Below are 14,772 nucleotides of genomic sequence, written 5' to 3'. Positions count from 1 at the left end.
TATTTCTTTCTCAGTGTGATTCTGATCGTAAACTCATGTTAATAGTGTTCTAAGCTTCCGATCTTAATTAATATGATGATGATCTGTCACCACCCTGTAACTATCGGCTAGAATATAGTGAAACATAAATGACAGAATATATATATCTATATATAAAGATCTGTCGTTATGCATGGTGCTGGTGTTGGAGATCCTTTAGATGCAGAGGTCCCACGATTTATACAAGAAATTGTGGGGAAGACATACACGTTCCAGCTGAAGCAAACTGAGTTCAATTTCTCCTCAATACATCAGACCTTCACTCTTGCACTCATGTTGGATCGCCACCATCGTCTCTCTACAGCAACATTTGATGTTGATACAGCCCAAATTCAGTTCATACTTTGCACACCTCTTTATTGACATGAAGCTTAACGTTTTTCATTTAAAACAGGCAAGGCACAACTATCCTAGAGGTATCACCTGCAACTTCTTAGATGGTGAGAAAACAGCTACTGACCAGATCATCTGAGGTGATGACAACCTCTCAATCCACCCTGGTGCATCGAATGCAACAGCCGCTGCTGAGCAGCCCACTTCTGGCGGAAGCAATGCAGAGGAACAACTGGTTCCAGCTGCAGTAAACACACTAAAAAGCACGCGCGGAGTAGTTGCTGAAGTGATGGAACTTAAGACCCTATTTGAACCATCTTTTTTCTACAAGTTTTATAACAGTTTTATGATATCTGAACCATGTTCGCTTCTTCTTCCATAGATAGTAACATCTTTCAAGTTATTCATTAAGTGTTGGTTCTCATATTCTAGAGTAAGAAACCTCAAAAGAAATCTAAAACTTTGGTCTTTCTGTTTCAGAGCTAAGCTTAGCAGTGAGACAAAATTCGTTCAATTCAACTCCACATATTTTTCATCGACCATTGGGTGTGACTGAATAAAAGATATATTTACCCCGACCTCAGTCAAGTTGATCATATCTCTATCTCTATTATCATAATTATTAAAATTCTCCCATTTTCTCTTTTTCTACCACACCCAAATGTATATAGCACGTACGACCAATGGTAAAGTAAAAACAAAACCTACGTCATTTCTTAAACACACATTATTATTTGCCCACATTCTCAGCATATCACCTACATGTAGCCCACCACTGCAAAAAAAAAAAAAAAAAAAAACCATGTACATGTCCTAAACAAACATCGAAACATATAATCAACATCTTTCTTAGCAAACACAAAATAAAAGATATAATGTCCCGCGCGGAGTGCGGGTTTCCCCTAGTTTACTTAATATATTAGACATGATACATAAAGTTGTTGGTTGGTTAATAAAATTATATAAACGGATTATGGTTAAAACTGTGGTTAAAAATTAAAGTCTTCCCAATCCATTAGAAGGCTCACTCTCTCAATATGTTTAGGACGAAATAATACATTACTTATTAATATTGTTTATGTGAATTTGAATAAAAACGTTTACCTAGATATTAAACCAAAATTAATAAAATAGTTATTCTTATTTGTTGAGTTATTACACGAGTTTTTGGAAGCTAGTTTCTATAGGGCGATCTGCTTGAAGATGCAAAAAAAAAAAGATTGCCTTACAATTATGCCTTTTGAAGAGCTAATAATCACACCTTCCCTTTCTTCTTTTTCTGACTGTTCACTTTGTGCTTTATATCATTCATTCATCTCATGCTTTTCAAAATCATTGTTTACATTATTAAACAAGAACCCATTTCTTTACTGTATTGTTGAACTTTGAAAAAATGATGATTAATCATGTAATAGCACCTCGAAGAGTATACATCTATACTATTATTTGTGAAATAATTTTTCAAAAAGGAGATCTCACGTTAAAAGTTAAACTCGTTAATGTCCTAGTTATCCTTAATGAATTTTTATATATTTTATTATATAATAAAAAACGAATTTATATTAATAATATCAATTTTTTTTAAAAAAAAGAAGATAATTCATATATATTGTGTAGTTATCTTAATGAATTTACATATATATATATATATATATATATTATAACTAAAAATATTTTCTAAAAATAAGATAATTCTGATATATTGTGTTGTTATCTTGAAATAATATTTTTCTATTATAAGATTTTTAAATTAGGATATACAACAATTTATAATCAAATATTAATCAAGTAAAAAAAATTTCATAAAGATATTTTCTAAAATATTTTATATCCGAGTGTTTAAAATGAAAAAAATTAGCAAATATAAATAATTTTGAGTTTTGATTTAATTTTGACATAAATAATAACTTATTGTGCTAGTTTGTTTTGAACTAATAAATATTCTTAAAAAGATAATTCCTATATATATTTTGTTGTTATCTAAAAATAATATTTTCTATTATAAGAATTGAAAATTTAAGATATAAATAATTTATAATTAAAATATAATCATACAAAAACATTTGTATAAATATATTTTCTAAAATATTTCTAACGTGTGATTTTTGCAACAAAGCTATCACGTTAAACGGTAGAACGTTAATATCGTTTATACTATCAATGAATTTTTACATATAATTTGTTTTTTAATAAAATCAAATTTTATGTTCGATATATTATATTTATATTTTATAGTAGATCATTGACAAGAAGATACTTTAGGAAATAATATAATTCTTATATATATTATGTTGCTATCGAGAAATAATATTTTTATCATAACGGTTAAAAATTAAGATAAAAAGTAATTTATAATTAAATATAATCAAACAAAAATATTTGTATAAATATATTTCTAATATGTGAGTGACTTTAAACAATAAAAACATATATATATATATATATATATATATATATATATTTGATGAAATTTTTTGTCATATATAAATAGTTTGATGTTTGATTTAAATTTTTTCGAAGACAAAAAAATAGCTTATCGTACTGATTTTTAAATTAATAAGAAATCAAATATCCAAATATAGGTAAAATAACATTATGTCTACATATGCAAGTAAATCCCCTGATTTCGTTAAAATTTTGCAAAGAAACAAAATCTAATAAAAAGTAAAGGTCCTACCGGGATTCGAACCCAGGTCGCTGGATTCAAAGTCCAGAGTGCTAACCACTACACCATAGAACCTTCTTGTCTTTCTTCTTGTGCATCATTATGTAGCTTATGTTCCAATCATGAATCAGCTTGCGCTTCAACACTTGTCCATTTTACTACACTTGTCCATTGTAACCACAGTTTTGCAATATATGAAATTTTTTGTCATATATAAATAGTTTGATGTTTGATTTAAATTTTTTCGGAGACAAAAAAATAGCTTATGATTTCGTTAAAATGTCGCTGGATTCAAAGTCCAGAGTGCTAACCACTACACCATAGAACCTTCTTGTCTTTCTTCTTGTGCATCATTATGTAGCTTATGTTCCAATCATGAATCAGCTTGAGCTTCAACACTTGTCCATTTTACTACACTTGTCCATTTCTGACATAGAATAGTAGAATACGCTTGAAAAAAAGCTGGAGAAAATCAAACAAGAATGTAAAAATTTGTTGCACAACATTTGAGTAGAGAATGGTTCTGTAAGTAACATAACACTTGAGTAGAATATAGTTTCGCATAGGCTCAAAAGTTTTGACGATTCTTCTGAACTCGTCAGTACAGTCTTCACGGCTATCTCCCTCTCCCACGTTTCCCTCCACCACCACCTCTGCTACTACCACCGCGGCCACCGCCAGACCCACCACCTCTTCCGCCGCCAAATCCACCACCTCTTCCTCCTCTACTGCTTCCGCCACCTCTTCCCCCTCTACTGCTTCTACCGGCAAAGTCCCTCCCGCTTCCACCATCAAAGTCCCTGCCGCTTCCCCTTCCTCCACCACGACCTCCCCTGGCCCCTCCTCTGCCACCACCTCTCTTGCTATGCAGATAAGACAGTTTGTTAGCTTTCTCCTGCCTCTCCTTGCGCACCTGCTCCAGATCTTTGATCTCTGAACGCACATGCGCGTTAGGCACTGATGCTGACCATCTCTTCCCGCGTCGCCCACCTCTACCTGACATGCTTGGTGTGTCGTCTCCATCACCATCCTCACGGCTGAACGCTTTCTTGTGCGTGCTATCTTTCCATTTCTTGTATATTGCACCTGTTTTGTTTGCCCTCACCTTAGCTCCACTCTCTGTCTTTATCTGTATTTAGTTACAAGAGAGCTGCAAGTTAAAAACCATCAAACATTCTTTTAACCAAAAGACAAGTTTCTTATTACCTTGCCACTGGCTGTTACACGATCTCCATTGTTCAACTTGATGAATTTCTTACTTTTCTGTTTACCAAAGACAAATCCAGTTAAATAAGATTACAGTTTGGGACATTATTATGATGTATCTTAACTCTTTATCACCTTGTCCCAGTGATAATTAGTTTTCTGCTGCTTCATTCCCTGGCCATCATCTGCCACTAGATCTAGAACAGCAGCGTCCAATCTACAATCCGAAACAAGGACATAAGGCTTGTCAATATCATACAGAAAAAGAACTATAACTAAAAAAAAAGGCACACATCTTGTTACCTATTTGATCCAAACCCTTCATTACCCCTCACAGATAGTCCTGCCTCCGAATGCTGCGTTAATAAGAGAAACAAAGAGTCAAACTCATGCGTTCATCTCCACATCAGTAGAATAAACAAAATGATCATAAGCATTGTAGCTTTGAGAGCTAAAACATACGTGGTTAACAGGTATGGAGCTGATATAGAACTCTTCGTCCTTGAAAGTTTGTTGCGCCGTCCTTTTCTTACCGCTTACTGAAATCAAAACGAGAGTTTATATGAAGCTAAGTTTAATCAAAGAAGTAAACAAAAAAAAAAAAACCAAGCACCACAGATAAACTTGTAGTACGCATACATTTGCTTCCAGCTATCTTGTCCTCAATAGAAGTGGTAATAGGTTCATCAACTTCCTAGATATCCAAAACACTTCTGTGAGTAAAACTAATGGGCACATACACGAGTACTTCAAAGCTTAAGGATTACCATTTCTAAATGATTATTGGAAGAAGAAGTCTTCTGACTCTGCTCAAGTCTCTTATTAATGATCTCCTCATGAACTTCCCTTTTCCTCTTCATCACATCAACCCATTGCAAACCCTGAACATTTTCTCCTTCAGCTACTTACTTACAAATATCATAACTATATATATAGAGGAAGAACAAAAATCACCTTCACATTTCTAGCTTTGGCATTTTCACCTTCTGCTTCAAGTATGGTCTGCTTGGGTCTACACCACAACAGATCAACCACCATTATAAATTAATCAAATTATTGTAAGACCACAGATGGATGAATAAAAGATAACTATACTAGTCACCTGAAGTTTTTAATCTTCTGAAAAAACGCCATTGCCTCCAACTCTCCACCTTCAATTATACTTTTAAACATTGGATGCAACCCTTCTCTAGGTAAGGCCTTTGCCCTCCTAATAGACTCTTTCGACGGAGCTGGTTTTGTCGTCGTATACAAACGAAAAGCCTTTCTGGACGTTCTCTCAAGAGAATCCAACTCCGCAGACGAATCAATCATCTCTTGAATCTTGTTAAAGATAAGATCAATCGTCTTCTGAGGGAACCGACCGTACACAGTGACACCACTCTCAATCGCCTCGCTGGTTCTGTTCATCACCTCCTCCATGTTCTTCAACACCTCGTCCTCTGTAGGCGCAGGCCTGATGGGTTTGGACAGGAACAGATGAAGATCCAACAGATACGGTATATCCTCAGGCGTGACGAAGGATATCGCAGAGCCTGTGCGGCCAGCTCTAGCGGCTCTCCCCACTCTATGGACGAAGATCTTCGGCCTCGGAGGGAAGTCCCAGTTGATAACATTATCAAGCAACGGTATGTCAATACCTCTAGCAGCGATATCAGTGACGATCAGCAACATAGTCTTCCTCGCTCTGAACCTCGACACGTGGATCTTGCGCGCGTCTTGATCCATATCACCGTAACACACAGAGGGAACGATGTTCTCCAGCTTAAACAGCGAGTTGACAAACTCCACGTGGTGCTTTGTGGAGACGAATATGATCGTCTGTTCGTTAGAGCTTATATGCTCTCTCACCAAGTATATGAGCGCGGCGTACTTCTCTTCGGGTCTTAAGGTTAGAAACGAGAGCTTCAAGTCAGGGCTGATCTTGTTCTCCACGTCTAACCTAACGAGCTGGGGCTCGCGCAGACCGGCCTTTGCGAACTCTGCGAGCGCGCTTGGTAAGGTGGCGCTGAAGAGGAGAGTCTGTCTGTTTTCGCCTAGCTTGGCGAGGATCTGATGGAGCTGCTCGGCGAAACCCATGCCGAAGAGACTGTCTGCCTCGTCGAAGACGACGTACTCGACTGTTCTTAGTGACATGTCGTCCACCTCTTCTAGGAGATGCATAAGTCTCCCCGGGGTTGCGATGATCACGTCGGGGCTCTTTGTTAGCTCTTCGAACTGGTCTTGCATGCTGTCACCACCGACCAGTAAGGTAACACGAAGATCTGAAAACATTAAAGGAGCAAAAAGGTGTTTAAACACACAACTTTAACAAGTGTTTAAAGAACTTCTTCAGACATCATAAAGGAATCAACAGGACAAGTGTTTAAAGATTGAGATTAAGTTAAAATTGAGTTCTTCCGACATCGTAAAGGAATCAAAATGTGTTTTAAGACACAATTGAAACAAGTTTAAAGATTGAGGTTAGAATTGAGTTCTTCAGACATCATAAAGGAATCAAAAGGTGTTTAAAACACAACTGAAACTAATGTTTTAAGATCGAGATTCGGCTAGAACTGAGTTCATCAGACATAATAAAGTGCTTAAAACACAACTGAAACAAGTGTTTAAAGACTGAGATTAGGTTAAAATTGAGTTCTTCAGACATCATAAGGTGTTTAAACCACAACTGACATAAGTGTTTTAGGTTATAATTGAGTTCCTCAGACATCAAAAGGTGTTTTAAACACTACTGAAACAAGTGTTTAAATATTGAGATTAGGTTAGAACTGAGTTAATCAGACAAGGAATCAAAGACCAAACCTGTAAACTTCCCAAGTTCCTTAGCGAACTTGAGAGTCTGCTCAGCCAAGTCACGAGTAGGCGACAAGATAAGCGCCCTAACACCACCCTGAGGAACATGCTGTTTGAGCTTCTCAAGCATAGGGATTAGAAAAGCTGCGGTTTTTCCTGAACCCGTCCTCGCCATGGCGACGACGTCGACGCCGGAGAGGATTAAAGGCATAGTCTTCCGCTGGATCGGCGTGGGAACTTTGTACCCTTTCTTCTTGATTGCGTTGTAGACATTGGGACCGAGGTTTAGAGACTCGAATCCTCCAGATTTGCCTTTCTTCTTCTGCTTCTCTTTGCGGTGAAGCTCAGTGACCGAGCTCACCAGGAAACCCTTTCCTTCAACCATTGTGAATCTTGTGACTGCAGCGAATCTCCGAAGAAGAAGAGTTTAGGACTTAGGTTTAGCCGTTTAGGGTTTAAAGAGACGATGATACACTAAAACCTTTTGGTGGGCTTTACTTACTTTGGGCCCAACAAGATGGCAAGCAATCCCAACAAAAACCCATTCGTGGGCTTGTGTTGCTTGGTCTGCAAGTCTTAGTCAGTAAGTTACTTAGGTTAATGGAGTGCTTGGGACTGTCACAGCTGTTTTTGGATACTTGGTCACCCTGATACTCAAGTAAATGCTCACATTTTCTGTTCCAAAATCATGTGTGTTTTTTTGCTGGTCAGCTCTTTGTCAGTGACAACATAGTATAGGTTTGCTCTTGTAAGGAAAACATGAAAATGTCATTATACAATGAACATGATCCGTTTATTCAGCAGGATCAATACTTTTGACAGTCGGCCTTTACATCTTTACGTAAATTGCCGGGTTGCATCCAATGAAAAGCAATGGAATCCCACCTCGAAGTTTCATCTCAGTTACTTTTTAACGTCCATGAGATCGACATAGTTTTGGCCTGTAGAATGCTGATTTTCTCTAATTTTATTTGGCTCAATCATTAAACCACATATCTTAGCATTAACTTATGTCTCCTCAGACACTTGGTGGCACGAGCTAGCTGACATTAATTGATTCTTTTAATGTTGATCATTCAACCTCCTGAGAAGAGACTGATTGATTGATCTAAACAAACATGTCAAGACAGCTAGGGTCATGCATGGGAACATACTGGACTTCTCCGACTAGTCGCCGCTCCGAGATCACCAGTTCAAGACTAATCATCAGGAATATAAGAGGTTGTGACTTCTTAAATGGTTCTAATGATATAAAGTCCATGAAGCGTGCCTTAGGGTTCCCGGTTTAGGGTTAACCGCATCTTTGTCCCTCGGGTCGGTCACCATGTAGATTTTGCCGTCACGGCCGCCTATTGCGTGTTTGCCAAACCGATAGCTGTCTGTTTTTCTCCCATTTCGGGTCGCATCTCCAACAGTCTTCTATTGGATTTCCGGTCCCACATGAGAGGACACCAAGATTCCTCCTAGAGGCATTTATCTGTCTACAAATATATTCACAACAATGTTAAAATACGGATGATAAAAAGTTTTATATTCGAGAGAGATTAGTTTATACGCACTGGTTAACTTCTTGAACTACGAGTTCAGGATCGGAGACATGAGAGGAGGCAACGAAGATCGGAGCTAGGACAAGGAAGAGACATGAGATGAGGGAGAGAGACAAATGAAGAAGTGTCATTCTCTTTATTGTCTCCCAAGATGATTTTATTTATTATATGTGTTTGTGAGATTTGAATATTTTGTTTGGTGATGAGATAAAATGGTGAGACGATGCTCTTATTATAGGAAAATCTCCTCCAATTAATTTATGTTTTTTAATAATGAAGGCCCTGTTATGAAAAGAACTGAAATTTTATTATATCGCAGTAATTTAAATAAGGGTAAAATTTATACCCGTAGGAGAAGATAACACAAATATAGAGAGAGAGTGTTTCTTATTAAAGGGAAGAGAAGAGTTTTTAGTGTGTTTACAAACGAACGCAAACGTTCGTATATATAGAAGGAAATTTACTGTGCAAATAGTGCAGCGGGCCCCACATCTTTTATAATTTCAAACATTACGGCTCCTTCTGTTTTTGTTGACTTTCGTAACACTCCCCCTTGGGGGCCGGTGTCACTATCCGCTCTCGCTTAACGTCTTTGTTGCCTCGTTAAAAACCTTTCCAGGAAAACCCAATGGGAAAAATCATAGTAAGGTAAAAAGAGTACAACTACGTAAGCTCCCCCTCGAATGAACAGTCATAGATCCTTCTGATGGCGCATCCCAATGTTATGGATGTGTTTTCTGAATACCGAGGTAGGGAGTGATTTTGTGAAGAGGTCGGCTGCATTGTCGCATGATCAAACATATCTTACTTCAATCTCTTTCTTCTTCACGAGCTCTTGAGTGTATGAGAAGAACTTCGGATGAATATGCTTCGTTCTATCGCTTTTGATATATCCGTCCTTTGTTTGAGCAACACATGCTGCATTATCTTCATATAAAATAGTTGGCTCTATATTTTCGTCAATTCCACTGCTTGAACAGATGTGTCGGCATATTGATCTTAGCCATACACATTCTCTACTTGCTTCATGGAGTGCAATGATCTCAGCATGATTTGAAGAAGTAGCCACGAGCGTTTGTTTCTGAGAACGCCAAGATATAGCAGTGCCTCCGATCGTAAAAACGTATCCTGTTTGCGATCGGGCTTTGTGTGGATCTGAAAGATATCCTGCATCTGCAAAACCAACCATTTGACCTTTTGAACTTTTAGGATAAAACAAGCCTAAATCAATGGTCCCTTGGAGGTAACTAAAAACATGTTTGATCCCATTCCAATGTCTTCGGGTTGGAGATGAGCTGAATCTTGCCAAAAGATTCACAGCAAATGATATATCAGGCCGTGTACAATTTGCAAGGTACATCAGCGCTCCAATTGCACTTAGATATGGTACTTCCGGACCAAGTATCTCTTCTTTCTCCTCAGGTGGTCGAAATGGATCACTTTCAATATTAAGTGACCTAACGACCATCGGGGTGCTAAGAGGAGTTGATTTATCCATGTTAAATCGTTTCAACACTCTTTTAGTGTATGTGGATTGATGCACAAATATACCATTTTGTGAATGTTCTATTTGTAGGCCAAGACAATACTGTGTCTGTCCTAGGTCTTTCATCTCAAATTCTCCTTTGAGATAGTCTGATGCCTTTTGTATTTCCTTTTGAGTTCCGATGATGTTAAGATCATCAACATATACCGCGATTATTACAAATCCGGATATTGTTTTCTTGATGAAAACACATGGGCATATAGGATCATTCACATATCCTTCTTTTGTTAAATGATCACTGAGACGATTATACCACATACGTCCAGATTGCTTTAACCCATATAATGATCTTTGCAATTTTATTGCACATACATCTTTAGGTTTGGAACTTAATGCTTCTGGCATTTTAAATCCATCAGGAACTTTCATGTAGATATCAGTATCTAATGATCCATATAGATAAGCTGTAACAACATCCATGAGACGCATCTCTAGATTTTTATCAGCTGCTAGACTCATCAGGAATCTAAATGTAATGGCATCCATAACTGGAGAATACGTTTCTTCATAATCGATTCCAGGTCTTTGAGAAAAACCTTGAGCCACTAGACGAGCTTTGTATCTCGTAATCTCATTTTTCTCATTTCGCTTTCGAACGAAAACCCATTTGTACCCAACTGGTCTCACATCTGCAGGTGTGAGCACAATAGATCCAAATACTTTTCGTTTATTAAGCGAATCAAGTTCAGCTTGTATTGCATTTTTCCATTGTTCCCAATCATGTCTCTTTTGACATTCATAGACAGATTTAGGTTCTGGATCATCGATTTCTTCATTTATTTCACTTGACACAATATATGAGAAAGCATCATCAAGGTCATTTTGTTCATTTCTATTCCATATCCTTTTATTATGGATGTAATTAATAGAAATCTCATGATTATCTTTCGATTCATGATGCTCTGATTCATCAGAATCCTTATCATTTATTTTCTCCAAAATATTTTCTGCTATTTTGGGTGCATCATATATTTCAGCTTTCTTCTGTTTCCTAGGATTCTTATCCTTAGAACCAACAGGTCTACCACGCTTCAGGCGTGTTTTTGGCTCTCGTGTGTCATCCTCCTTTTCTTGTTCATTTGGCATTTTGATACGAGGAGGAGCATTTGCAGCTGGTATATGAGATTTAGTTACCGTCTTGGTATCTACAAATGCATCAGGTAGCTGGTTAGCTATACTCTGTAAATGCATAATTCGTCGAACTTCTAGTTCTGACTCTTTAGTAGGAGGATCAAGATATAACAATGATGGTACACTCCATTTTATATCACTTCCAACATTTTTGTTTTCTCCCCCTAGAACTGGGAATACATTTTCGTCAAAATGACAATCAGCAAAACGTGCTGTAAAGACGTCACCAGTCTGTGGTTCTAGGTATCTTATAATTGATGGGGAATCACAACCAACATATATTCCCAATCTTCTTTGTGGTCCCATCTTTGTACGTTGTGGTGGTGCTACAGGCACATATACCGCACAACCAAAGATTCTAAAGTGGGAAATGTTTGGTTCTCGACCAAACGCTAACTGTAGTGGGGAATACTTATGGTATGCACTCGGTCTGATCCGAATGAGTGCTTCTGCATGCAAAATGGCATGTCCCCATACAGAGGTTGGAAGTTTTGATCTCATGATCAATGGTCTTGCAATCAATTGCAGACGCTTAATTAAAGATTCAGCCAAACCATTTTGCGTATGAACATGAGCAACCGAATGTTCAACTTCAATTCCCATTACCATACAATAGTCATTGAATGCTTGGGATGTGAATTCACCAGCGTTGTCTAGTCTAACTCTTTTAATAGTATAATCAGGAAACTGTGCTCGCAGTTTGATTATCTGAGTTAGAAATCTCGCAAATGCCACATTTCGAGATGATAATAGACAAACGTGTGACCATCTACTGGATGCGTCAATTAATACCATAAAATAGTGGAATGGTCCACAAGGTGGGTGTATAGGTCCACATATATCGCCTTGAATTCTTTCAAGGAACTTTGGTGATTCTTTATCGATTTTGGTTGGCGATGGCCTTACGATCAATTTTCCTAGAGAACATGCAACACATGTCATTTTATTCCCTTGAGAAATCTCCTGGATTTTCAGTGGATGACCATGTGAACTTTCTATGATTTTACGCATCATTGTAGTTCCTGGGTGGCCAAGGCGATCATGCCATAACGTGAACTCTTCTGGGTTCCGTTCTACTACAAGATTTGATTCGATCTCATCGATATAAGTATGATGTAACCCCGAAGGAAGCTCTGGAAACTTTTCAATATGTGTTTTCTGCCACATTTCTCAGAAGTTACATACATGTATTTCTTTCTATCCTCAGTTGCAGACTGAGTATCATATCCGTGAAGATATATGTCTTTAAAACTCAACAAATTCCTTTTAGAACTTGGAGAATATAGAGCATTATTTATGGAAAATTTTGTTCCATTCGGCAAAGTAAAGTTTGCTTTACCAGTTCCTTCAATCACGTCTGCAGGACCTGATATTGTATTGACGACAATTCTTGTTGGTTTTATATCAGAGAAATATCTCTTTTGTCTCAGAATAGTGTGCGTTGTTCCACTATCTGGTATGCATATTTCACGAATCCGTTTCTTGGATTTTGCTTCATTACCATTCTGATCCATTTCTGAAATTGTAATAAATATAAAAGGAAACATAAAATTCATTCATATAAGGAAAAACACAATAATTATACATTAAGGTGATGTTAAAACATCATTATTTGTTTAAAACAAGAAATGTAATAATTATACATGGTAATACTGAAAACTATTCAATACTCTTATCATAGGCATTTCGATTCTCTTCAGGAGTAATCTAGTCCAGCTCATTAGCGAAGTCGGAGGATTCAAGGTATGAAGTCCCTTCAACATTTTCTGTGAGGTTCACCTCTTTAGCCTTTCCTTTTATGGACTCTTGATATAACTTGCACAAATGTGGGGGAGTACGACAGGTACGGGACCAATGTCCTTACATCCACATCTGTAACATACAGTCTCACTTTTCTTTGTGGTATCCTCTTCGGTTTCTTTGCCTTTAGGAGGTTGTTCAGATCTAACCCATTTGTTAGATCTAATACTTTTAGGATAGTAAGGCTTTCCACGTTTGTTGTTGAAACGCCGACCACGACCTCGGTTGGTCTGGTTTCTCCTTCCCGAATATTCTACCGCCGTAGCATTCACTTCGGGAAATGCCTTGGCTCCCGTAGGTCGGGAATTATGGTTTTTGATTAGTAACTCATCGTTCTTTTCAGCCAACATGAGTGTTACCATCAATTCAGAAAATTTGGTGTACCCACATTTTCTGTAAATTCGGGATAAGACGTTGTGTTCTTTGTGGAAAGTATTATATGTCTTGTCAAGCATTTCTGCTTCGGTGACAGGGTTACCACAATATTTTAATTGTGCAACTATCCTCAAGATAGTGGAATTGTAATCTCTAACCCTTTGGAAATCCTGAAACCTCAGGGTCCTCAACGTCTCCATAGTCGTGAGTTAGATTCTCATCTAAATGCTTCTTCAGGAAGATTATCGCTTCGGCTATATGCTCGGGTGGCGATTTGTTACCGACTTCTATCGCTTCAGTTATCTTTTTTATTACAAGATAAGGTTTCACATTTGTGACCCATCTGACATAATTTTCGCCGGTTACTTTCAGAGCTGGGAACTGAAGTTTCTCGATGTTTGCCATTTGTATTTCTAAAACACAAAATAATAATTTTATTAGAACTTCATAATTTAAAAACCGTTTACATTAATCATGCAAGCAATTACAAGGAGAAGTGATGTAAAGAAAATTAAACCGATATTCATCTTAAATTCACTCGGAGTAAATTCTCCAACGAATAAACCATAAATAGAAACACAAATAAAAATGGCATATAAAAACAAAAGTGCGCGAATCATCTTTCTTGAAATGAAAAATCGGAGGAGAGCGATTTGAAATTTTTGAGAGAAGATGAAATGTTTTGGATGATGAAATGGAGTGAAAATGAGTTGTATTTATAGATGAAAATTACTGTTCATGACCGTTGGAGAAAAGGGAAAATTTTTGAAAAATTTTCTTTGTGACCGTTGGGGTCAAATCGAGTGCACTAAAAATCAGTATGAAAATATCGTATTAAATAGTCAATCAAATCTATAAAATTTCATAAAAGTAAAAAATTATGGCAATGAAATATTTATGTTATGACAACAAATCATGTGACGGCTCAGCCGATCAATGCAGAGTAATAAATAAATTATACGGCGGCTCGGCCGACCAATTAGCAATAAACAAAATATAAGTCGGCTCAGCCGACCAGTTAACAACAAACATAAAATAAAGGCGGCTCGGCCGTCCAGTTAACAATAAATAGAATATAAGGCGGCTCGGCCGACCAATAAATTAATTAAAATATTAATAAATAATATAGGCGGTATTCCGGCCATTATAACATAATATAAATAATAGTACAGGCGATATACCGACCATTATAACCGGGTATATATGATACAATAAATTTTACCGAATTGCAGAACGATCGTGCTGATAACGTGTTATAAAAGAACTGAAATTTTATTATATCGCAGTAATTTAAATAAGGGCAAAATTTATACCCGTAGGAGAAGATAACACAAATA

The 14,772-nt window shown here is 37.2% G+C and overlaps 1 protein-coding gene and 1 non-coding gene across 2 annotated transcripts; both read right to left on the bottom strand.

Annotated features, from left to right (window-relative positions):
* Positions 1-3,040: 3,040 nt before the first annotated feature.
* TRNAQ-UUG lies at positions 3,041-3,112 on the bottom strand. The gene has a single exon. It is a non-coding gene; the product is annotated as a tRNA-Gln (tRNA).
* A 384-nt stretch (positions 3,113-3,496) lies between these two features.
* Positions 3,497-7,476, bottom strand: LOC106386031 (putative DEAD-box ATP-dependent RNA helicase 29). Its single transcript, XM_013825925.3, has 10 exons — positions 7,046-7,476; positions 5,346-6,507; positions 5,198-5,255; positions 5,011-5,124; positions 4,883-4,937; positions 4,706-4,782; positions 4,547-4,599; positions 4,379-4,460; positions 4,244-4,300; positions 3,497-4,166 (listed from the first exon to the last, which is right to left on the bottom strand). The coding sequence occupies exons 1-10, from the start codon at positions 7,419-7,421 to the stop codon at positions 3,654-3,656; spliced, it is 2,547 nt and encodes an 848-aa protein (XP_013681379.2). The 5' UTR covers positions 7,422-7,476; the 3' UTR covers positions 3,497-3,653.
* Between the last annotated feature and the right edge of the window lie 7,296 nt (positions 7,477-14,772).

This window comes from Brassica napus, chromosome C6 (assembly GCF_020379485.1).
Source record: "Brassica napus cultivar Da-Ae chromosome C6, Da-Ae, whole genome shotgun sequence".
NCBI classification, from domain to species: domain Eukaryota; kingdom Viridiplantae; phylum Streptophyta; class Magnoliopsida; order Brassicales; family Brassicaceae; genus Brassica; species Brassica napus.
The sequence above is the reverse complement of the archived record's forward strand: the minus strand, read 5'-3'. Positions and strand labels throughout refer to the sequence as shown.